We start from the raw sequence: 23174 nt of genomic DNA, 5'->3' as shown, positions 1-23174 counted from the left end.
TCTCCCCTTCGTCGACAAAATTCAGAAACCCAAAATCATCCCCTCGGTATTTCCTCATCGACGAGCCATGTCACCTCGTTGACAAGGAGATGAAAATTTCTCAAGATTTATCCTTTCCAAAATGCAATGTCGTCGACGAAGTCGACTGCCTCCTTTAGTTTCCGGTTTCCATTTCCCTTTCTTTATTATTTAAATATCATTATTCTTCGATTCGTTACAAAAGGTGTCCCAAACGACAATGTCAGAGATCTTTTTCAAACAAAACAAAATTCTTGAAGGATTTGAATTGCCTGAAGTAAAACCCAGAAATTTATATTCAATTAAACTCCAACGTTCTTTATATGGATTAAAGCAATTTGGACACATGTGGTACAATCGATTAAGTGAGTACCTTGTGAAAGAGGGATTCATAAATGATCCAATTTGTCCATGTGTTTTTATTAAAATATCAAAATCCAGATTTTCTATAATTATTGTTTATGTTGATGATCTGAATTTAATTGAGACTCCTGAAGAGCTCACTAAAGCTGCTAATTATTTAATGGCGGAATTTGAGAGGAAAGATTTAGGAAAGACAAAGTATTGTCTTGGCTTACAAATTGAACATGTAAATGGCGGAATTCTTCATCAATCTAAATATACCGAAAATGTATTAAGGCAATTCTATATGGACAAAGTTCATCCTTTGGGATCTCCAATGATGGTGTGATCACTTGATGTTAAGAAGGATCCATTTCAACCTCATGATGAGGGGGAGGAATTACTTGATCTTGAAATACCATATTTAAATGCTATCGGCTCTTTAATGTATCTGGCCAATTGTACAAGATCTGACATTGCATTTGCTGTAAATCTACTGGTAAGATATAACTCTGCTCCTACTCGGCAACATTGGAATGGAATTAAGCACATTCTACGCTATTTGAGAGGAGCATCTGATTTGGATCTATTCTACTCATATGATTCCAAATCTCAACTAGTAGGATATGTAGATGCTAGATATCTATCTGATCCTCACAATACTAAATCTCAAACTGGATATGTATTTCTTTACGAGAAAACTACTATATCTTGGAAATCAATAAAACGAACGATTACAGTAACATTCTTAGATCATTCTAAAATACTAGCTATCTATGAAACTAATAGAGAATGCGTGTGACTTAGATCAATGATTTCTCATGTCCAAACAAATTGTGATCTTCAATCAATCAAGAATATTCCAACAGTTTTATATGAAGACAATGCTGCATGTATAGCTCAACCAATATGAGGATACATAAAGGGTGATAGAACAAAGTATATATCTCCAAAATTCTTTTATACACATGAATTTTAGAAAAATGGTGATATAAATGTTCAGCAGATTTGATCAAGTAATAATCTAGCAGATTTGTTCACCAAAACTTTATCTACTACAATATTCAAGAAATTGATTCATCTCATCGGAATGAGATATCTTAAAGATTTTAGTAAGAGTTAATATATGTCTGACATCCAAGGGGGAGTGTTATGAAAAATGTGTATGTCACCCCGTCTTCCACCACTTCGATTTTTTCACTCTAATAAATGTCTTGTTATCCATATTACCCTATAAAAGGGCACCCTACCCCTCACATTTAGAACACATATCTATGCATACTTGTATATTCATTGCATGCTTGTATACTCACTTGCATGTTTAAGGCAAGTAAGGCATATAGAAAGAAGATGAGAAATAAAGAGAGGAGAGATATCTTGTGCAAGATCGGTTTCAAATCATCTTGTAATTCTGCCCGTGATAGTGAAGTTTTTTATCTCATCCGCTCGTAGAGTAGGCATAGCAGAACTATGTAGATTTCTATCTCATCTCTATTTTATAACACTACAATTTTTTTTTTTTTTAGTTTTTCAAATTTAACTTATTTTTTAGTTTTCAATATTTATATTAAAAGCTAAGAAATAAAGATTTTATTTAAATATGTAAAAAAATTCTTTGTTTCTAAAATTTCAAAATAATAAAAAATATATAATATTGTTTAAAATTTTTTAGAAATTATATAAAATTGTATTTGTAATCATGAATTTTGGGTTTAAATTTGAATATGTATAGATTTGGAAGAGGCTCAATACATAATCCACACAAATCAAAATCCAAATTTGAATTGCATGCCTCATATGCAAGAACTAGAAATCTGAAAAATAGTAAAATAATATTTTCTAAACTTTTTAGTTTTTATATGAAGTCCAAAAATTATAAATAATGCAATATTTTTGTATTTATTTTAAAAAAAATAAAAATATAATTATAAACAAATAGTACAAAAATTCATTACTCTTGTTAATTTATTTTATACAAATATTGTATATATGAAAATCCAAAATTATTTTTAAAAAAATTCTAAAAATAAAAATAATAATAAAATTATTTTACACAATTAAAGAGTCTTAATTTTTTTAAAAAGGAAATTCTTTATTTCGAAAAACGGTTTCCCTTTGGCCTGAAGCAAACAGACCCCATTGTCACTTGCGTTCAGTTAAGTTCAAAGCTCAGCTCCAGAATTGGAAGTGGGAAGGGGGGTTCGCTCCCTCTCAGGGTTTTGCTAGGGTTTATCTGTTTCTGTCAGCCCTCTCGCTTAAAGGGCTGAAACAATATGTGGGCGCTTCGCCGGGCTGCTCACCCTCTTACGTATTGATCTCTCTCTCTCTCTCTCTAGTGTGTTTTTGTTTCGCTTCCCCTTCAATTCCTGGATTACATACTTCTAATTTTATAAAATCATGCGTTTATGGTATTAGTTAGAAATGGAATTTGTGTTTGCGCTTTATAGTGATCTGTGTGCAAGTGGTACTTGTGCCCATATCGTGCTTTGCTGGCAAATGTCCATGGAAATGAGTTTCATTCACGTTTTATATTTTTTTGCCCAATCCTTCATTCAAAATTGGTCTCTTTTCGTGTGATTTAGAGCTCAGTTTTTGTTTGCAATAGTTTTTAGTTCTCATTTTTGTTCCTCCCAATTCGTTGTATATCAAACGTGAAACTCTTACAATTGGTTGATTCTGTTTTTGGTTTCTTGTTGTATTGGAGGGCTTGGGGATGCTATTTGAGTTCTATTGGGGCGTAGGTTTGATGAACCTTTATGTTCGGTATGCCCTTTTTTTATCTTCGTGTTATTTGGAACAAGGAAACTATTTGGGAAAGGAAAAGGTGGCTATTTAGGAAAAATGAGAATATATATCGATCAATGAATGAAAATTTGATTTTACACATTATTAGTATTTGATTTTTTTAATTTTTTAATTATATTACAATAATTTCTTATTTTTTATATTATTTGATGTTGAAAGAAAATATAATGAAAAATAAATTTCTTTATTTTCCTTCCCTTTTCCTTGCCAAAACAAAACCCTAGATTCAAATAGACCCTAAAGAAATGATTATTTGCCCAAAAGATTCAAAGCAATTGCAAACTTCCCTCCAGCCCTTTGTCTATGTTTCTAATCTTGATACACGTTCCGTATTTCATTTTTGTTTGTATTCCTTGGCAAACCTTTATTTCGTTTGATTATCGTTACATTCCTATTTTGAGTTTCTCTTTTATTTTTAAAATATAAAATACAGTTTAGCCATGATGGGTGATAGTGGGATGTAATCGTAGGTCAAATTGGTTAGGCTGTGGTAAAAATGGCCCATAGATTGAATTGCCTATCATCTTTAGATGTTGTGAGTTGTCATGCTGCATTAATATCAGGAAAGTCACTAATTTCAGATTTTTATTTTTTTTTCTTTCTCAACTTTTTTCTTACTGTAATTCTTACTTACACGAACATCTGCATTTTCCGGCACTGGTTATCATTCATTTTCAAATTATTTTTTGGTTGAGTAATATATGTCAAGTGAAAAGTATATTTGATTTTGCATATTTAAAAGACTGGTAATCATTCTTGTTTAAAATGTGGAGGGGTTCGTTCTCAGAAAGCCTAATGTAATCGCCTATAATTTTAAGCCATCTTAAAGTTCTAAAAATTTGTCATTTTTTCTCAGGAGACAAGTATGTGAGCTTGGTGCTTCTAGAGGTTTTTATGCTAAATTGGATATAGTAAATAATGCCAAAGGAGACAGTATTTGTGCTTGTAGAAATTTGATTTCTCATAGATGCTTTCTGCAGATGACTGTTTATCACCAATCATCTATTTTCAATGGACTTCATATGGGGTGTCGTAGTCTGTGCTCACAGGTCGATGACGATGAACAGAGCAGTGATGAGGTTGATGATTTGGAAAATGGATTTTCTGATCCTAGGATACAAGCTGCCTCCATTCTGGTTGGAAGGAGCTATGACGTACCCAATGGAGAAGAATTAGCATCTGAACCAGAGCTCATGGAGGATAACTTAGCAGAAACATGTCGAAATGACCTGGATGCATCTGAGATTGATATGGGTACAAGTGGTGAGGATTCTCAAAAGAAAAGAGGTTTTACTGAGTTGTTTGAGATCATTGTGGGTGCTCCACGCCGTTCCATGGGATCTGCTCTTAATAAGTGGGTTGAGGAGGGGAATAATTTGGACAGACCTCTTGCTGCCTCGATCCTTAGTAATCTTCGGAAACGTCGGATGTACGGGAAGGCCTTGGAGGTGCTTTTGATCTTTAGATGTAATTTATTTAGTCTATCACAAGTTGTCACATTTATTATTAATTCTTGTCTCATGTTTTGTTTAGGTCCATTGATTATGTTTACTAGTGTGTTATGTATATGCATATTTTGCATGTTTGCGTGTGCCAAGTGTGCAACTTTTTTGTGCTTCAAAGATGAAAATCAGGTGTTGTTTTTTGTTCCTACCCAGCAGTCACTAATTGTGTGTTTTGAGAGAGAGGTCACCCTAGAGAGGGGAGGAACAAGACTGTTATGGCTGCTCCATGATAGTCCATTCACTTGCTAGGATTCCCAAATCAATTGGGATTTCTAACTAATATGATTCCCAATTCAATTAGGATTCTATTTAAAGTTAAGGATTAATTAATGTTTGTTAGTTAGGAATCCCAAATCAATTGGGATTTCTAATTAATATGAGTCCAAAATCAATTAGGATTCCATTTAATGTTAGGATTGTTTAATGTCTATGAGGATTCCCAAATTAGTTAGGATTCGATTATATATTTTATAGTCTGAATAGGAGTGAGTTTCTCTACCTTATATATATGTGATCCCTACGGGGCTTTTGGGATTCAAACAAGCAATAAAGCGATAAAATAATTGATAGCCTTTGGCTAATTTGGAGGTAGATCCCCTTGAAATGATCAACCCTATTTCTCTTATTATTTTCCATCATTTAAATTTCCCTGATTTCTCTACAGTAAAACCCCAGAGTCTTATCATTTGGTATCATAGTTGACATTCTTGTGGATGCCTGCCCAAAAAAGCAGGATCTTGGAATTCATGATCTTCAGTCATACGCAATTGCCTTAGAAAATTTGGTAGAGTCTTTGATGGAAGCTAGGCTAAAGGCTGAAACTTAACAATATGTTTATGTCTCAATTTGAAGAGATCCAGGCATCGCTTTCTAAACTACTCTATACATCTTCCCATAAAGAGAGAGAAGATGATGTCTCTACATCAGCTAATCATAGGGAGTAGTCATACATGTGTGAAGGAGGTTACCAAGGAGGGTGTGACAATGGTACTTCCCGTATGAAGGTGGAATTTCCTTAATGAGATAGTAATGACCCTATCAGTTGGGTTTCTAGGGCTGAAAAATACTTTCGCTTTTAATGCACTCCAAAAATATCTAAAGTTGAGATTTCTTCGATTAGTCTGGATGGCGATGCTATTCAATGTGGAGTGCCTTCATAGGCAGAATTTGTTTTTGGATTGCTTGTCTGATTTGGGCCTACTAGATATGAGAATATCGATGGAGAGCTTGCTAAAATATGCCAAACTAGCACTATCTTGGAGTATCATACATGATTTGAGCAGCTATCAAACAAGACTAAAGATTGGAATGAAAACCAACTTGTCAATATTGTAGTTGAAGGTCTCTTACCTGACATTCAGCATGAGGTCAAAGTGCGTCGGCCACAAACTATGATTGCTGCAATTTCCTTTGCATGATAGAAGAAGAGAAGTTGGGAGAAGAACGACATCACTCCAACAAGACCATTAGCAAGCAGAATATTAGTGGCACTATCACACCGCCTGCTCATCATACTCCTCTTTCCAAACTATTGACTCAGGAGGAACTTAATGAACGAATGACAAAAGGACTATCCTGGCATTTTGATGCAAAGTGGCATAGAGGGCACCATTGTAGAAAAGGACAACTCTTGATGATTGAACCAATGAAGGGGCCACAAGAGGTTGGGATGACCCCCCTTATTTTGATTAGGAAGGTATGAAATCTGATGATAACAATGAATCTATCACTTCTTCAGTTCATGCTTTAGTTGGTTATGCTAATCCTCAAACCATAAAAATTAGTGGCTTCCAAAAACACGAACCTTTTACTGTCTTAATTGATACATGTAGCACTAATAATTTCTCTTGGACACTAAAATTGCTAAACGACTAGTCTATCATGTGGAGCAATGTGAAAAGTTTGATGTGAGGGTTGCAGATGGAAGTACCTTGACATGTCAAAGCAAGTGTCCGCAGGTTAAACTTACTATGCAAAATCATGGGTTGTATGTTGATTTCTTTTTGCTGCCACTTGAAAACTGAAGTGGTTTGGGTATTGAATTGTTAAGCACTTTAGGTGATATAGCTTGGAATTTCTCTAAACTACTTATGAAGTTTACCATGAATGGCTGAAGAGGGACTCTTAAAGGCAAACATTATAGTAAAGTCACTACAATTTCAAGCTGTCGTATGGATATGTTCCTTCAAAAGGAGCGACGTGGCTTCTTGCTACAACTTCGAGCATCAAAGTAGTTATAACACATAGAATGGTTCGAATTGTCCTCTCTTTTGAGAAGGTCTTTCATTATATAGGCAAGACTGCTAGTTATAGAAGGAAACTTAAATTTGTACATACTAATTACACAGAGTGATTTTAGGAAGCTATATATGGTAAGCCAGCTAATTTACATAGAGTGATTTTAGGAAGCTATACACGGTAAGCTAAATCTCCTCTCTTATTTATGAAAATATATACAACCTAGATTACTAGCTATTAACAAGGCATAATTTATGGCCTTCTATTGACATCCCCCCTTAAATTGATGCAGGTTATCCATAAGCATCAATTTGTTTGTAAGAAAATTATGTCGTTGTCGTGTGAGAGCCTTGATGAAAATATCTACCACTTGAAGATGCCGAGGAGAAGCCATGAATCTGACACAAACATTGCCTGACTTCTCCATAAGTACTGAGGCTATGACTGAGAAAACTAGGACTGAGAAGCAACATAATTTTTTGCCAGTGAATTCTCACACAAACATTATCTAACTTCTCAATAAGTACTGAGGCTATGACTGAGAAAATTAGGACTGAGAAGCAGCATAATTTTTGCCAGTGAAATCTGGCAAAAACATTATCGGACTTCTCCATAAGTACTGAGGCTATGACTGAGAAAACTGGGACTGATATTTCTTAGAGAATGGCTTTGATACCAAAAAAGAATGGTTCGAATTGTCCTCTTATTTTAGAAGGTCTTTCATTATATAGGCAAGATTGCTAGTTATACAAGTAAACTTAAATCTATGCATACTAATTACACAGAGTGATCTTAGGAAGCTGTATATGGTAAGTCAGCTAATTTGCATAGAGTGATTTTAGGAAACTATACATGGTAAGTTAAATCTCCTCTCCTATTTATGAAAATATATACAACCTAGATTAATAGCTATTAACAAGGCATAATTTATAGCCTTCTAGTGACAATAACATCAATCTGGGCATGATGAAGGGCTAGAATCTCTTGGTTTAGAATTTTCTGACATATTTGAGGAGCCACAGGATTTGCCACCTCAGCGAATGCATGATCACTACATTCCTCTATTGCTTGATCATTTAGGTGATCTGCGAGTTGTATTCATCACTCTTCCCACTCTTTGTGAGCATCATCTGTTTGCCAAGAAATCTAAATGAGTTTTGATTGACCGCATGTGGAATACCTTGGGCATATTGTTTCTCAAGAAGGCATTTTAGTTGACCCTTCTAAAATACAAGTGATGACAAACTCGCCTATTCAACAAACAATAAAAATGCTGTGAGGATTTTTGGGGTTGACTGGTTACTACCACAAGTTTGTCAAGGATTATGAAACGGCTAGTGCTCCATTAATCGCTCTACAAAAAAAGGACACATTCAAACGGTGTAAGGAAGCTAAACAAGACTAAGCTTAAGCATGCAATGACCACCACACCAATTCTTGCCTTGCTAGATTATAACAAGTCATTGAGTCTAATGCATCAGGAGTCGACATTGGTGCAGTTTTAATGCAAGACAAATGCCTCATTGCTTTTACCTGTAAAGCTTTTTCTCCATCCCACATTGGCATGACTGACAAAGAGATGCTAGCCATTGTGCATGCAACTACAAAGTGGAGAGATTCTTGGAGTTTATTGCTGCTCAGCCTTGAGGACAAGGTTGATTTGAAGGAGGTGGGAATGTTAGGATACCCAAATCAATTGAAATTTCTAATTAATATGATTCCAATTCAATTTGGATTCTATTTAATGTTAGGATTATTTAATGTTTGTTAGTTAGGATTCCTAGATCAATTGGGATTTCTAATAAATATGAGTCCTAAATCAATTAGGATTCTATTTAATGTTTGTTAGGATTCTTAAATCAGTTAGGATTTGACAATATATTTTACAGTCCTAATAGGAGTTAGTTTCTCTACCTTATATATATGTGACCCTTACAGGGCTTTTGGGATTCAAGCAAGCAATGAAGCAACAAAATAATTCATTGCCTTTGGCTAATTTGGAGGCTGATCCCCTTGAAATGAGCAACACTATTTCTCTTATTATTTTCCATTCTTTAAATTTCCCCAATTTCTTTAGTCTCTATGATAAAACCTCAAGGTCTTATCATCAACTTGATCTTAGAAGTGTCTAAGCGGCTGGGTGATGGAATAATTTGGATTGACCTTTGATTGCCTCAATCATCCTTAATCTTTGGAAGTATTGTATGTAAAGGATGGCCAAATTTGGGTTCTTTCACTTGATCCTTGGATGAAATTATGTGGTGGAGCATGTTTTCTGCAACATTAATGCTTTTAAAGGTGTCTTGCACCTTATTAGGTCCAGTAACTTGTGGTTTCTGTAGTTCTCTCCAGGCAGATGCTGCATGTTTACTTGCACCTTGCATGTGAATTTTTGTGCTTCAAAGATGAAAAATTTAAACATCCTTTAAGATTTTACTATTCTCCAAGTACTTAAAATTTTGAAAATCTTTACTTCTTTCACTGCATAAGTTCTTACCTTTCTTCCCCATATGCGGGTGCGGATGTGATGCAATACATCATAAACTTGCATGATTATGTGCAAGGCATTGATACAGTTTCTTCTTGAAATATATGATGTTGAGTTCCCTGTGGATGTTTATCAGTTTTTGACTTTTCGTTAAATCTCTATTTCCTCCTATGTCCTGGCAGTGGCTGGCATATTTAGGCAACTAATTACTCATCAACATTGTTATAATATCCATAGTAAGATTCGCGATTCGGTTCAAATGATTCGTATCAATTGCACACCAAATCAATTCAAATCTTACTAGTGAATCTAGAAACAAAACCAATTATTGCTGTCTATCAATTATCTAGTGAATTTAACAAATCAATTTGAATTCGTCAATTTGCATGATTCTAGACCTATTATATCCTGACAGAGTTGACTTGTTTAAAACCCTCAAAACAACATTTTTTATTGCTTATATATTTTTTGCATAATTACTTTCCATTTCTTGTGTGTAGTTTTGTGCTAAAAAAGAGGAGAAAATACAACTTTAGATCTTTTGTTGCCTTCACAAAACCATTCTTCACTCTTGTAAGAGTATAGTGTTCAATCTTGACGAGTGTAGTGTTCAGCCATTGAGAAGGGGCACCACACTTGTTGGCTAAGGTGGTATTCATGTTGCATTGTGTTGTTAAGATTCAAAAGTAATTTTTTTTAGCTGTTTTGTATAATTATTTTTAAATTTGTTGATAAACACCAAAAATTCAATATTTTTAATTATTTTTCTTTATTCCTTCTCTTAAACAGCATAAAGTTCATTTTTTTTTTGGACGATATTTCTTGATTTATCCCCTTCTCATTTGTCTAGGGAAAGCATACACATAAAATATAACTCTTTTTTTTTTTAAATTGACAAGGTTTACATGTACTGCTTCTCAGTTATGTATCAACATCTGCATGTCATTTAGGATTGACTACAGAAATTTGTTTTGAATCTTACGGTCTAATTCGATTCTTGATTCAAAAATTGGAATTTTGATTCATGATTCAAATCTCTATTTGACTATGTTAACAACATCAACTCAGTTATCTGGGTTCCAGGTAACAGTGTAGTGTCAGATTGATGCAACTTTGCAGTTCTTTCTGAATGATGGGTCTTTACTGGCAGCAAATATTGTCTTTCCTTCCATTCTTGAGAAAAGGGGGAGGAGCTGTTATTGTTCAATATTTTTTCAGTGTGAGATGTTGTAAATTGAGTCCTTGTTTACCCAGTATTGGACTCTAATTACGGTCATTTTTATCGAAAGTGACTGGCTTGTAATGGCTTGTGGGGTAGTGATATTTATGTGTAAAACTGATTTTCATTTGTAATTTTTCTAGTTTGTACTTTGAACTTACATGGCCAGTGTCTTATTCTATAGCATCATGTATCCAAGAATTGAATTGGCATAATTTATTTATTTTAAGTTTGATGAACTCCATAATTGGTTTGGGGTAAAATAAAATATTTGGCCTCTTTGTGGTGTGTCAGGTATGGATTTTTTTTGAAGAGGCAAGGTTTCAGGAGCTGCAAAGAGCTTGGGGGAACATATTGACTGGATGATTTTTTCTTGGGCTTTTTTTATGTTTATTATTTTTTGTTTAGTCTTGGAGAGTCTCAGTTTGTCTGGGGAGATTTCTCATTCCCCCTTTTGTAAATTCTCTTCCATTAATGATATCTTCTTTTGTTATTAAACAAAAAAAATTCTAATCCACCTCTTCCATCACTAGCAATTTAAATTCTATGCTCCCATTGCTGGCATGGTATTGTGAACGTTTTTATGTTTTTGTATTAAATTGCTCATTCTTCTCCGTTAAAGATGACGTATTCTTTATATTATTGTTTTTGCAGTATTCAGAATGGTTAGAAGGAAGGAACGTATATGACTTCACTGAACAAGACTATGCTTCTCAACTTAATTTGATTGCCAGAATACATGGGCTCTGGAAGGCTGAAAAGTATGTTGAGACTATTCCAGAATCCCTTAAAGGGGTAGTAGTGCACCATTCCCTCTTAGCTATCTATGTTGCAGATCTCAACCTGGAAAAGGCAGAGGCATTATTTAAAACAATGAGGGATCTGGTGCAGCCGATCACTGTTGCTGCATGCAATCAGATGATCGTTCTTTACAAGAGGCGAAACAAGAGGAAAATAGCTGATATTCTATTGTTAATGGAGAATGAAAATGTAAAGCCATCACTCCTTACTTACAAGCTACTAATAGACAGCAAAGGTAATGCCAATGACATTATTGGGATGGAGCAACTGGTAAATAACATGAAGGCTGAAGGTTTGCAACCTGATCTTGGAGTTAGAGCTGTCTTGGCCAGACACTATGTATCTCAGGGGCTCAATGACAAAGCAGAAGCTGTCTTGGAGGAGATTGAAGGGAGTGACCTAAAGACTAGTCGTACAGGTCGGAAAACTTTACTCTCTCTCCACGCATCTCTTGGCAATGCTGAGGGGGTGGGCAGAATCTGGAGGGAATGTGAATTGAATCCCAAGGTTGATGAGTGCATGGTTGCTATAGAAGCTTGGGGCAAGTTGGGCAAAATAGAGGAGGCTGAAGCAGTCTTTGAGAAGATGCTTCACAGTTGGCAGAAACTCTCATCCAGGCAGTACTCTACACTCCTGAAAGTTTATGCCAACCATAAGCTGGTAAATAAGGGAAAGGAACATGTGAGGCGAATGGTGGAGCGTGGGTGCTGGATTGGCCCGTTGGCATGGGATGCACTAGTGAAGCTCTTTATTGAATCTGGGGAGTTGGAGAAAGCTGATTCAATTTTGCAGAAGGCAGCTGAGATGAAGGGGATGAAACCGCGCTTCAACTCTTACATGATGATTATGGGCCAGTATGCGAGAAGGGGCGACGTGCATAATACCGAGAAGTTATTCCACAGAATGAGGCAGAAGGGGTACACCGGTCGTCTCAAGCCATTTGAGGTTCTGATCCAGGCATACATCAATTCAGAAACTCCTGCATATGGGTTTTGGGAGAGGATGAAGGCAGAAAACATATACCCAACCAAATCATTTGCTGAGCAGTTGGCACTAGCAGATGCGTTTGGCAAGAAGGCAACTAAAGATCTGCTTGATTGAGAAGCAAAGTGTTGCATAAATTTACAGTTTTTTTTAAAAAAATATTATTTACAACTTTGTGTTTCATTTAGTAATTTAAGCTTTTATGATTTTGGGGATGTATTTTGGCTTATCCAAGGTCACGGAAACGTCTCTAAATGTGGAAAAATGGAAAAAACCTCTAAAAATCAGTCTCTGATATGGGAATTTTGGCCTTTTGGGTATGCATTAGCTCAAAATTACTTTGTTTAGCTGCTTATTGCATCACAAATGATACTGTGTTGTGATGTATGGCCATGGGTGTGTCCTCGTGTTTTCTTGTTTTAATTGTTTTTTATTTATTTTATTTTATTTTTTGGCAAACTAGAGTTTATATTAAGAAGAAAAGAGGATTGCAGCTGCAACAAATAGGAAAGCAGAGATTGGCAAAGCAGCATCTGAAGCAAATATCCTTTCGTCATACTGTTACTGGCCAATTTTGCTACGGCATGGGCTATATATTGAAAAAGAAGGGAAAGATGGAGTTCTAGATATATATATATATATATAGAATTGAAGCAACGCCTAAACACCACTATAATCTGCACATCACAGAGACCCAAATATGCTTAGATGTAGCTCAAAACCGAAACAAGCCCTAAACGTTCCTTGCTAAAACATCCTTGACACTACGCTTGAAAAAACCAAACCAATTGGGAAACCAAGAAATGCTAATTAAGGTTAAGTTGATTGGTTTATAAATTTCTATTTTCTGATAATATAAGGATTTGATGGTATATATAAACGAAGATATTTTATCATCTTGAAGAAAATGACAATGTAAAATTTTTATGAATCAATATGATCGAATAGATTAAGAATGATTATTTTTTAAAATAACTATGGAAATGTCTTTTGTTATTGTACTATAGGTTGAATGGAATAGCATAATATAAGTTTTTGCACATTATATATCTTTGTATTTTTTATTCCATTTTATTCTTATGAATGGACATTTTGCATAACAAACATAACTTGAATGACTCGTGAAACCAAAAGCTAAGGCATCAAAGAATTCTCCTCTACCCTCGTTCCACTCAAGGACCCATGTCATTTGATGTTTGATAACATGGATTCCAAAGTTAATGTGGATTCAGATTTGTGTGCATTTGAGAGAAATACAATATAAAATAGTACTGGATTTCTTTTAGATCCGTGCATATGGAAATTTAAACCCTGAAAAACGTGCTCCTAAACACTACCCACATGTTTGGAAGCACAGATTTTGCATCATGCATTTGAATTTGTATTACATTTTGTTCAAATCCACTACATTATATTTTGTCCAAATTTACGCAAATTTAAATTCATGACTCAATATTCATATTTCAAAAATAGCCTACTCCTGTGTTTGGAGAACCCCTGAGTTTAGATTTGTATTGAATTCAAATAAGATCTAATATAAAATTGCATTGAAATTTATCAAAATCTATCCAAATACAAATTAATGATTCCAAATCCATACTCCCAAACACCACATACATGCATTTTTGAGAGTAAGATTTTGACAACAAGTCTCGTATTAATTGTGAAGATCTAATAATAAATGAAGGCTTTCCAACTTCTAGAATGACAAAAAATCTTTTACAAGTAACTTGTGAAAGATTTGGAGAGCAAACATGATAATAATACTTACCTCGTATTTGCAAAGACTTCATCTTTGGATTTGCATTAAATTTAGATAAAGCATAATGTAAAATTGTATTAAATTTGGTTTAAATCCATTCAAATATAAATCTAAGATGTGAAATGGGGGTAGGGTCCTATGAAAGGAAGTTGATCATGGATTATCAATAAGTCTAAATTTTATTTTTCCTGAATTGATGCTCGAGTGGTTAACGGGAACAGACTTTAAATTCTTTGGCAATATGTCTATGCTAGCTCAAATCCAGCTCGACCCAATAATTCACCGATCATAATACAATCCATTTGTAATCTATGCTTTCAAACTCAATATATATGTAATATGTGCTCTCAAGTTTCCTACACACTTTAGTCAACCCACATAAAGCAAATTGTATATACATACAACGGTAGTACCCACCACTACTACAGCTGCAATTTTCAATTTGGTTGGCCGACAAATATAGTTGAAGGTGATTTGGCTGTCCACACACACAGCACACATATATTGGCTAACCTAGATAATGTTTTATATGCATAAATCATTCAAAAATAGACTCGTGAATCAAGTGAGAAAACATTATTCACCAAAACACCATTTAGGTGATGTTTGGTTTGTGAATGCTAGCTTATTAGAAAGGTAGATCCATGAAATAAAATTTGTATAGAGGCATAAGAGTTCATATTAATGCTTAAAAATTTGTACTAATTCATTAGATACTCTATTATAAAATTACAAGCTAGGAATATCGAATAGAAGATCTCGGCTCCATCTATCAAGTAATGGATAAAAAAAAAAAAAAACTCATTTAAAATGCTCGCACATCGATAAGTTGACTTTATTCATGTTATTACGCAACAAATATTTTTAAACACGCGAAACACTGATACTAGATATAACGATTTAGGTCCAGCTTCTATGAGATATTATTTATTTTGACCCAGTGACTTCACGATTTTGTCCTGTTAAAGAAGTTTAACCTAAATCATCTTTGCATGTATAAAATTTTCGAGACACACTTTTGATGTCTGTGGGATCATGACACTAATGTCAATTGATTCATTAAAATTTTGGATAGACATGGGAGAGGATCTAGAACCAAATTTAAATGCAATTATTTTTTATCCTCTGCCTTATATAAATTAATAAAAAAAAAACTACATTTTTAATTATCTAGAGGTAATTATACTTTTTCTTGTAAATAAATTAAAATTTATATTATAATTATTCTATTATTACTAATTAGCTGGCATAACTTTCATGCTTTTAAAAAATTTATCTAATCATTTGTGTAAAAAACAAAATATAGTTTTGTAATTTTTAATTTGTTCATATCACACTTTTCGTTTAAAAAAATTATAAAATTAATTACAAGCACAAACATAAGATTTTCGTTTTGGAATTAAATTATATATAGCTGATGATGATGTAGCCGTCAACTAATCAACAAAGAAAAGCATGTGATAAAAGAATGTAGCCGAGCCGACAGTGCAGGACACCGCTGGCGCAGTTTGACCAGCCCACTTCTTCCTCCATTCACCAGTAACTTTATTTTAATTAATTAAGTTTTATATATATATATATTAGTGTTACAAACAAGCTAAAGTAAGCTTAACTTTGACCAATTTGATCTTGAGGCTATTGCTTGAAAGAGAGTTTGAGCTCGACGCCCTTATTAAAGTTCGTTGTTTGAACTCAGTACTCTAAATAACTTGAGTTTGACTTGATTAAAACTCGTTTCACATTAATAAAACGAGTCAAGCTTGAGTGGGGCATGAAAGTTCAAACTCAAGTTCAAACTCCACTCGATTAAACCTCGTTTCAAATTAATAGATGAGTCAAGCCACTAAATTAATTAAATTTAATTGATAATCAATAAATTTAATTAGAGAAAAAATAAATATTTTAAATCAAGTTTTAATGAGACTAATATCGAATTAGTTCACGAACTTTATATTGAGTTAGTTCACTAGTTAGCAACAAATTGGTAAATGAGACTGTAAACAAGCTGGCTTGTTAGTTTGCTTAACAAGTTGGTAAATGAGCCAACTCACAAACTAGCTCAACAAGATAGTAAACAAGTCAACCTGTGAGCCTAACAAGTCAAGCTCAGCTCTTTTAGTTGATGAGTTTGAAATTTAAGTTTGAGATCAATTCGCTCAACTTAATAAATGAGTTTGATCGAGTCATTATAGAGTCAAACGCCAACTAGATCATGAGTGGTTCAACTCATTCACAACCCTAAATGTATGTAACGTAATATTTGAGAATGGTTTATGTTGGAATGTGTCTTCAAAAATTTCACTTGCCAATTTATCACGCTCAAAAAGTGAGTGAATGACAAATGACGAATGACTTATGGTCTTGATTCTTTTGCAACAAACTAGCTCATAACCTTATTAGGAAAAAAAAAAAAAACTCGTAAAAAATTGTCAGTTAAGCTTCTACTATTCTACCTTATGAGTTGCTTTTTATCGGGTAAAATAATAAAACATAACGAATCAAAGTAAGTTATAGTACTTTGCTAGTTGGATTGAAACAGTTACATTATTTGATTGTTACATTTGAAACTAGTTAGAGTCACTTAAGGAGATTTTGCCATAAAAAAAAAAAAAAATTTACATAGATCTATAGGTTCCACAAACAAGAATGTCAATTAAATGGGAGAGTTTATCACAATCTATTACAGAGATTATTAGACATAATCTCTTCTAACTTATGTGCGAAGATGAGTTCTAAACTCAATAATTTAAGCTTTAGACAGTTTGTATTCGTTCCTACGTATCATTGAATTCACTTGTGAGAACTTTTTCTTAGTTAATAGAATGACTAATCTCTCAAAACGACTATTTAAGCTCAAAGTAATAGTAATAAAAATTGTAAATTTATTTTTTTGTAAAAAGTATAAGTTAATAAATGTTTTATTTATATATATATAGACACACATGCCAAAAATTAAATATTCTATTTAGCAACTTGTTAAAGAACTATTTGTGGTGTTAGGGTTTTAGAGTCTTTGCCCCATCATTACGTATTCCAACCAAATATATCACTGGAATTCATTGCAAGTGTAGTCATATCCTTAGGTACTCCACAACCCATGCTTTAAATGATGTTAGGATATTGATTATTTCAAATCTCTTTTTAATAATATCTAATTGTTGGCAAACACTATGTGTGTTAAAAAAATTATGATCAAGGAAATGATGAGGAATTGAGAAGATGATGCGCAATTATAATTTTTTTTTTTTTAAAATTCAAGCCATAATTATTTATTAAACATATATTGGTCCATAATTTGTAAATATTTAAATTATAGGATAATTCGTAAAATTAAGCCATCTTAAGAAGAAATAAATGCAACTTGAAAACAATTTCCTCCTTTCTAAACTAATTAATGATATAAATAAATGTTTTCTATTCATAAATCAAATAGTAGTAGTAGTAATAATAATAATAATAATAATAATAATAATAATAATAATAATAGAAGAGATACAAAATATGAGTATATGGTGGACAAACTTTCGGCTGTTGGTATGTAGTAATTTGGCTAGTTGCTACACCCTTTTTCTTGCATTTAATGTATTAATTGCAACTTATATTCCTACCAACCGAACCACAACACGTGTGGTATCGAGCAAATGCATTTCGAGTGATGTCATAGATATATCTTGAGTAGTATTTCAACCACATATATGATATACATATGTGGATGCCTTCATTGCCATGTATATATAATCTATTCAATCCCTACTAAAATCATGTCATGTAAATTTGTGAAGAGTCACATAAGTAAAAAGATAGTCTTTTGAAATATTTAAGTCTTTCTTTAAATCCAAATGCATACATAACTCAGCACTTCAGTTACTATCGCGTCATTTTAAACACTATGATGCCGCACCAAATTCGGAGGGGACAAAGTTTTCCGCCCATTGATAATTCATTACAGTAAACTCTCAAGAGGGAATTAAACCCGCGACCTTTGAAAAGCATATTAGCCTGAATATGAAATTGTAGGTGAAGATTTGGACGAATGCATGCATTTACATAAAGTGACAGTAAATTGTATACAAAATCTACACAAATTTATCTAAGCTATCAATTCTATATTCCAATTCCAAACACTGCATAACCATTTTCACTATTCACACCCCAAAAAAAAAATATACAAATTTGAAGCGGTATTGCTTGGGTGAAGAAAGATAAGATTAAACTTTCTTACGAAGTTATAACTGAGCTATTCTAGAGTAGTTACTATTCTGTACAGTTCGTGACTCTCTTGTGGTAGGCAGAGAGTACAAGTGGAAACTACTTTGTTTTATCTTGTCTCCACTTACCATGTCGGCTAAAAAAAGAATCAGCATTTTCTGGCCATGCCGAGTTAATGACATCGACTCCAACTCCTCTTTGATTTCCCTCGACCCCTCTTTGGTTTTTTCGGAATTGACTTCGATTGCCCTACTAGGTGCGAACTGCAAAACTGCCTTTCCATTTTTCACACTATAAATAAAAGGATAGTGCTAAACTTTCCCAAAGTGGTGTCCAACGAGGTGGAGCGTACTTTGTGAGTGGCGAGGTCACATCCAAGATGCCACTCTTCAAAACAACTGTGTTATATGGTGCAAACCTGTGATGACATGGGACCATATGGCAGGCACCACACACACCTGCACCTACTGGTGCACTGCCACGACATGGGTCTGCCTCAACGAGTATTTTTTTTTTCAAATATCAAAAAATTCTGTAAATAAAAATCTTATTTAAAATAATCAATCTTCATTTAATTTATATTAGTATTGTAATATATATATATATATATATCAGAAGCCAAAATTATACACCTATGAATAGGAGAGCATCCATGTGAATGCAAAGCCTACCTTGTTTACCTGACCCACGCAAACAGAGATAAAACACACAGAATATGATAATGATCCACATATATCCAAATCACACTCAAGATAAACGTGACCATTAATTTCTATATATATATATATATATATATATATATATATATATATGAAGAACCCAAGTTACCCAACATTTGCATGCAATAACTATAAAACCAACGCCCGAGTCTTAACCAGCTGTTAGGTGCAACTACACAAGTTCAAGAATTTGTCTCCCTAACAATTGCTTGGATGCCAATGGCGCCTACAACCACCACCACCGTGATTCCCGCTGCTGCCACCACCACCGCGGCTTCTATGGCGATCACCCAAATCAAGAAAGACCAATCGGGTGGAAAAGAAGAGAAAGACCAGGAGCTAATAAGCCCAGAGCTGAAGCAGCTTCTCCCATCTCTCCCAATAGAAAAGGGCTGGCGAACCTCCCATCTCTATCTTTTCCAAGGCTTTTGGTCTCACCCAAAGGTCATCCAAGCCGTCCTCTCCGCCCAGCGCCACTTCCCGGCCCTCGACACTGATATCCTCCTCGCGACCATCCCGAAATCAGGCACAACCTGGCTCAAAGCCCTCACCTTCGCCATTGTGAACCGAACTCGGTTCAAACCCTCCAAGAAGAACCACAACCACCCTTTGCTCAACTTCAACCCCCATGACCTTGTGCCTTTCCTTGAATACAAGCTCTACACTGACCGCCACCGGATTCCCGACCTCTCTGCCGACTGCAACAGCCTTCACTCCTCCCCAAGGCTCTTCGCAACGCACGTCCCGTTCACGTCGCTGCCAATATCAGTCAGGAAGTCTGGCTGCCGGGTGGTGTACCTGTGCCGGAATCTATTGGACACTTTCGTGTCCATATGGCATTTCCTCATCGGTGTGAGGCCAGAAGGACTGGGTCCATTTTCACTCAAGGAAGCATTTGACATGTACTGCAAAGGGGTTGTAGGCTTTGGTCCATACTGGGTGCATATGTTGGGGTATTGGAAGGAGAGCATAGAGAAACCACACAAGGTTTTGTTCTTAAAGTATGAGGACATGAAGGAAGACAGTAGCTTTCAGCTGAAGAGGCTGGCTGAGTTTTTAGGGTTTCCTTTCTCAGTGGAGGAGGAGAGAGATGGGGTGATAGAGGAGATTTCTAGGCTGTGTGGCTTTGAGAACTTGAAGGAGTTAGAGGTGAACAAGAGCGGGAAGTCTATTGAGAACTTTGAGAACAAGAGCTTGTTCAGGAAAGGGGAAGTAGGGGACTGGGTGAATTACCTGAGCCCTTCCATGGTGGAGCAATTGTCCAGTGTCATGGAGGAGAAGTTGAGTGGCACTGGTCTTTCATTCAAGGTGTTAATTTCATAGAACAGATTGATTAACCAGAGGGGGCTTGCACTTGGCAGTGTTCATCTTAATTTCTATTCTTCGTGGGAGTTGGATGAAACAGTGATCAATTAGTGCAGCAAAGCAGAATAAATAATGTAAGAGCTCATATATATACCTACCTGTATATGTACTTTAATCAGAAATGAAAATAACTTTGGTATATATGTTTTCATGCATCTAGCTAGCTTTTTCTCAATCAAAAAGAGAAGAAAAGAAAAAACTAGCATTTTCACTCTAAAATCAAGGAGTACTACTGTTTGCAACCTGCAATATTTTTAGATGCCTTAACAAATGTGTGTGCTTCACATGCTTTGCCAAAATAGTGAAGTTAAAAGAGTGTGGATGTATCTAAAAATCTATAGCTAGGTCAATTGTAAAAACACTTGATGTCACTGCATTCTTTGATTCAGATCACTCATTTATAAATCCACTTTAATTGGAAGCTACAAATTTTGAGATATAATGTGTTGCAACATGCGGCAATGAGATGACGATACAAAGCAAAAAGTGGTTTGATTTGAACTTGAAAGAGTGAGAATGTGAAAATTTGGTTTAATTAAGAATTGAACGAGTCCAAACCTTTCTTTTTCTAAAAGGAAAAATAGCTAAAAAAAATCTTGGGAAGAAAGTCTAATCTAATAACTAAACTAGATAAAAGTTTGAAAATTTGTTTATGCATATTGATGATTTGGCTATTATATGTACCCACATATATGCTAAGAACTCACTCCCACCATCAAATCATGTGTTTGTAGTATAAATTTAAGAAATGAAGTACTTGTTTTCTAAGAATTTACATTTTTTTTTCAAGATTTAAAGAAGATCTTTGTGAGAAAATAAATTTTAAAATGGATCAGAGGTGATCATATATAGAGAGGATAGTGTTTCCTAAGATTTCAAACAACATTTATGAAAATATGCACAATTACTTATATCATACAAGTGACAAGGATCATTACTGTAAAAGTTTGCAGCAATTCGCCCTATGTTTGGAAGGCTTAGGATACCCTTCTCGTCTAAATATTAATGAAAATTGAGGTAAAAATAATACAACAAATGAAGGAGATAATAAATTGGTGAGTGGCCTTAATACCCTAGTCAACTTAATAAGGATTCATATCTTGATCCCCTCAAATATTAAGTCACTCTATACAGTCTTGAGAGAGAGAGAGAGAGAGAGAGAGAGGAGATCCAATCTAAATATTAATTCCAAATTTGTCATTGTTGAATAGGATATAATATACCTTTCTACATTTTTTTTAAAAATTTTTTATTACTTTTAAAAATAGATGTACTTTAGTGAATTAGACTATTAACCCTAATTTAGAGAAAAAAAGTGGTATTAACTTCTTTTAAAATGGTTACATTTTTTTTTTTCATTTTAGGAAAAATTGGGTTTAAAAAACACAATTTTTTTTTTTGGCGAAAGAGGGCGGCATCTCCATTTATTTATTAATATACTCTCACTTTTGGCGAAGGAATACCGTGGTTATAAGATAAAACAAACCAACCAAATTAGGACAAACAAAACTAAACATAACTAACAAAGGAGATAAAAATAAAAAACAACCAAAATCAAAACGAAATACACCAAACGAAACTCTAGAATTGAACTAACGACGAACTGTAACGAGACCCCACCTATCCATCTGAAGGATACCTTTCAGATAACGTAATAGAAGGTGTTGTTTTTTGTAAATTACATTGTTTCCCTTTTCTCCTTTTTTAGTAAGAAAATCAGCCGCATTATTGCCTTCCCTATATTGATACATCACCATGACATTCACTTCTTCTAACTCTGCTACGAGCTACTCCAAAAATTCTCAAAGATACCACAAAGTACATTTATCTTTTCGAAACCAATCAACTACAATTTGCGAGTCACTTTCAATAATCACATTAACATAATGCAAACGTTTGTACAAATGAATTCCTTCCCTGATTGCTTTTAATTCTACACTATTATTCGTACCATTGCCAAAATAATTTGAAAAAATAGTTTTTACCATAACATGACAATCCTGAATAATTCCTCCACCTCCTGAAGTACCTGGATTGCCCCTACAACTCCTATCACAATTAAGTTTTATCCACCCTACTGGAGGTTTAATCCACGAAATAATTTTTCCAGGCCTGTTGCAAACTTCCTGATGCATAATTTAAAACTCATTCAAAATCTTAATGTCCGCCTTCTTCAATTTTTGAAAAGAATTGGTGCTCTTAGCAATAAAACTACCCAGAATCGAACACTTCTCCACATCTGATCTGCACTTGGATAAACTCCTTCCATTCTCTCTTTGCATCTTCGATTCTAGAGGCACTACGTAATCAAACATGGAATCAGCTCGATTAAAATACCTTTAATAGACGATTTTTGAGCATAGTGAAACCAATTTGCCATTTTGTTTTTTCAGGGAAGAGAACGTTGGAAAGGAATCCCCAACGCCGCTGTAAGGACCTCAAAATTTACATCATCATCATCATTATTTTTTTTTCCTATTATATATATATATATATTAACTGTTCTGATACCCTCTGCTATGAAACTCGGGCCTTAGTAGGCACCGAGGTAATCTTGTATACAGCATTCATACCTACGCAGCGGAAACATAAATTATATAACCATATATACTATACAATACTAGAATCCAGTACATATCGACCATAGTCATACAAAATAATTCTCTCAAGTATCAAATAAACTCACTATCCGCGAGCCTGATCTGCTCGCCTAGCTGGC

At 34.4% G+C, this 23174-nt stretch overlaps 2 protein-coding genes across 2 annotated transcripts; both read left to right on the top strand.

The window, feature by feature from the left end:
* Positions 1 to 2488: 2488 nt before the first annotated feature.
* On the top strand, positions 2489 to 12735 carry LOC131163674 (pentatricopeptide repeat-containing protein At1g80270, mitochondrial-like). Its single transcript, XM_058120329.1, has 3 exons — positions 2489 to 2668; positions 4146 to 4613; positions 11270 to 12735. The coding sequence occupies exons 2-3, from the start codon at positions 4146 to 4148 to the stop codon at positions 12515 to 12517; spliced, it is 1716 nt and encodes a 571-aa protein (XP_057976312.1). The 5' UTR covers positions 2489 to 2668; the 3' UTR covers positions 12518 to 12735.
* Positions 12736 to 19196: 6461 nt separating this feature from the next.
* Positions 19197 to 20594, top strand: LOC131163673 (cytosolic sulfotransferase 15-like). Its single transcript, XM_058120328.1, has one exon. The coding sequence runs from the start codon at positions 19304 to 19306 to the stop codon at positions 20411 to 20413; it is 1110 nt and encodes a 369-aa protein (XP_057976311.1). The 5' UTR covers positions 19197 to 19303; the 3' UTR covers positions 20414 to 20594.
* The last annotated feature ends 2580 nt before the right edge of the window (positions 20595 to 23174 follow it).

This window comes from Malania oleifera, chromosome 9, assembly GCF_029873635.1.
Source record: "Malania oleifera isolate guangnan ecotype guangnan chromosome 9, ASM2987363v1, whole genome shotgun sequence".
Lineage (NCBI taxonomy): Eukaryota > Viridiplantae > Streptophyta > Magnoliopsida > Santalales > Ximeniaceae > Malania > Malania oleifera.
The sequence above is the reverse complement of the archived record's forward strand: the minus strand, read 5'-3'. Positions and strand labels throughout refer to the sequence as shown.

Excerpts from the sequence above, each read along its gene's own strand:
- LOC131163674 (XM_058120329.1), top strand. The coding sequence starts at position 4,146 with ATGACTGTTTATCACCAATCATCTATTTTCAATGGACTTCATATGGGG. Across the intron at positions 4,614-11,269 it reads TGTACGGGAAGGCCTTGGAG|TATTCAGAATGGTTAGAAGG; the intron begins GTGCTTTTGATC and ends TTGTTTTTGCAG.
- LOC131163673 (XM_058120328.1), top strand. The coding sequence starts at position 19,304 with ATGCCAATGGCGCCTACAACCACCACCACCGTGATTCCCGCTGCTGCC.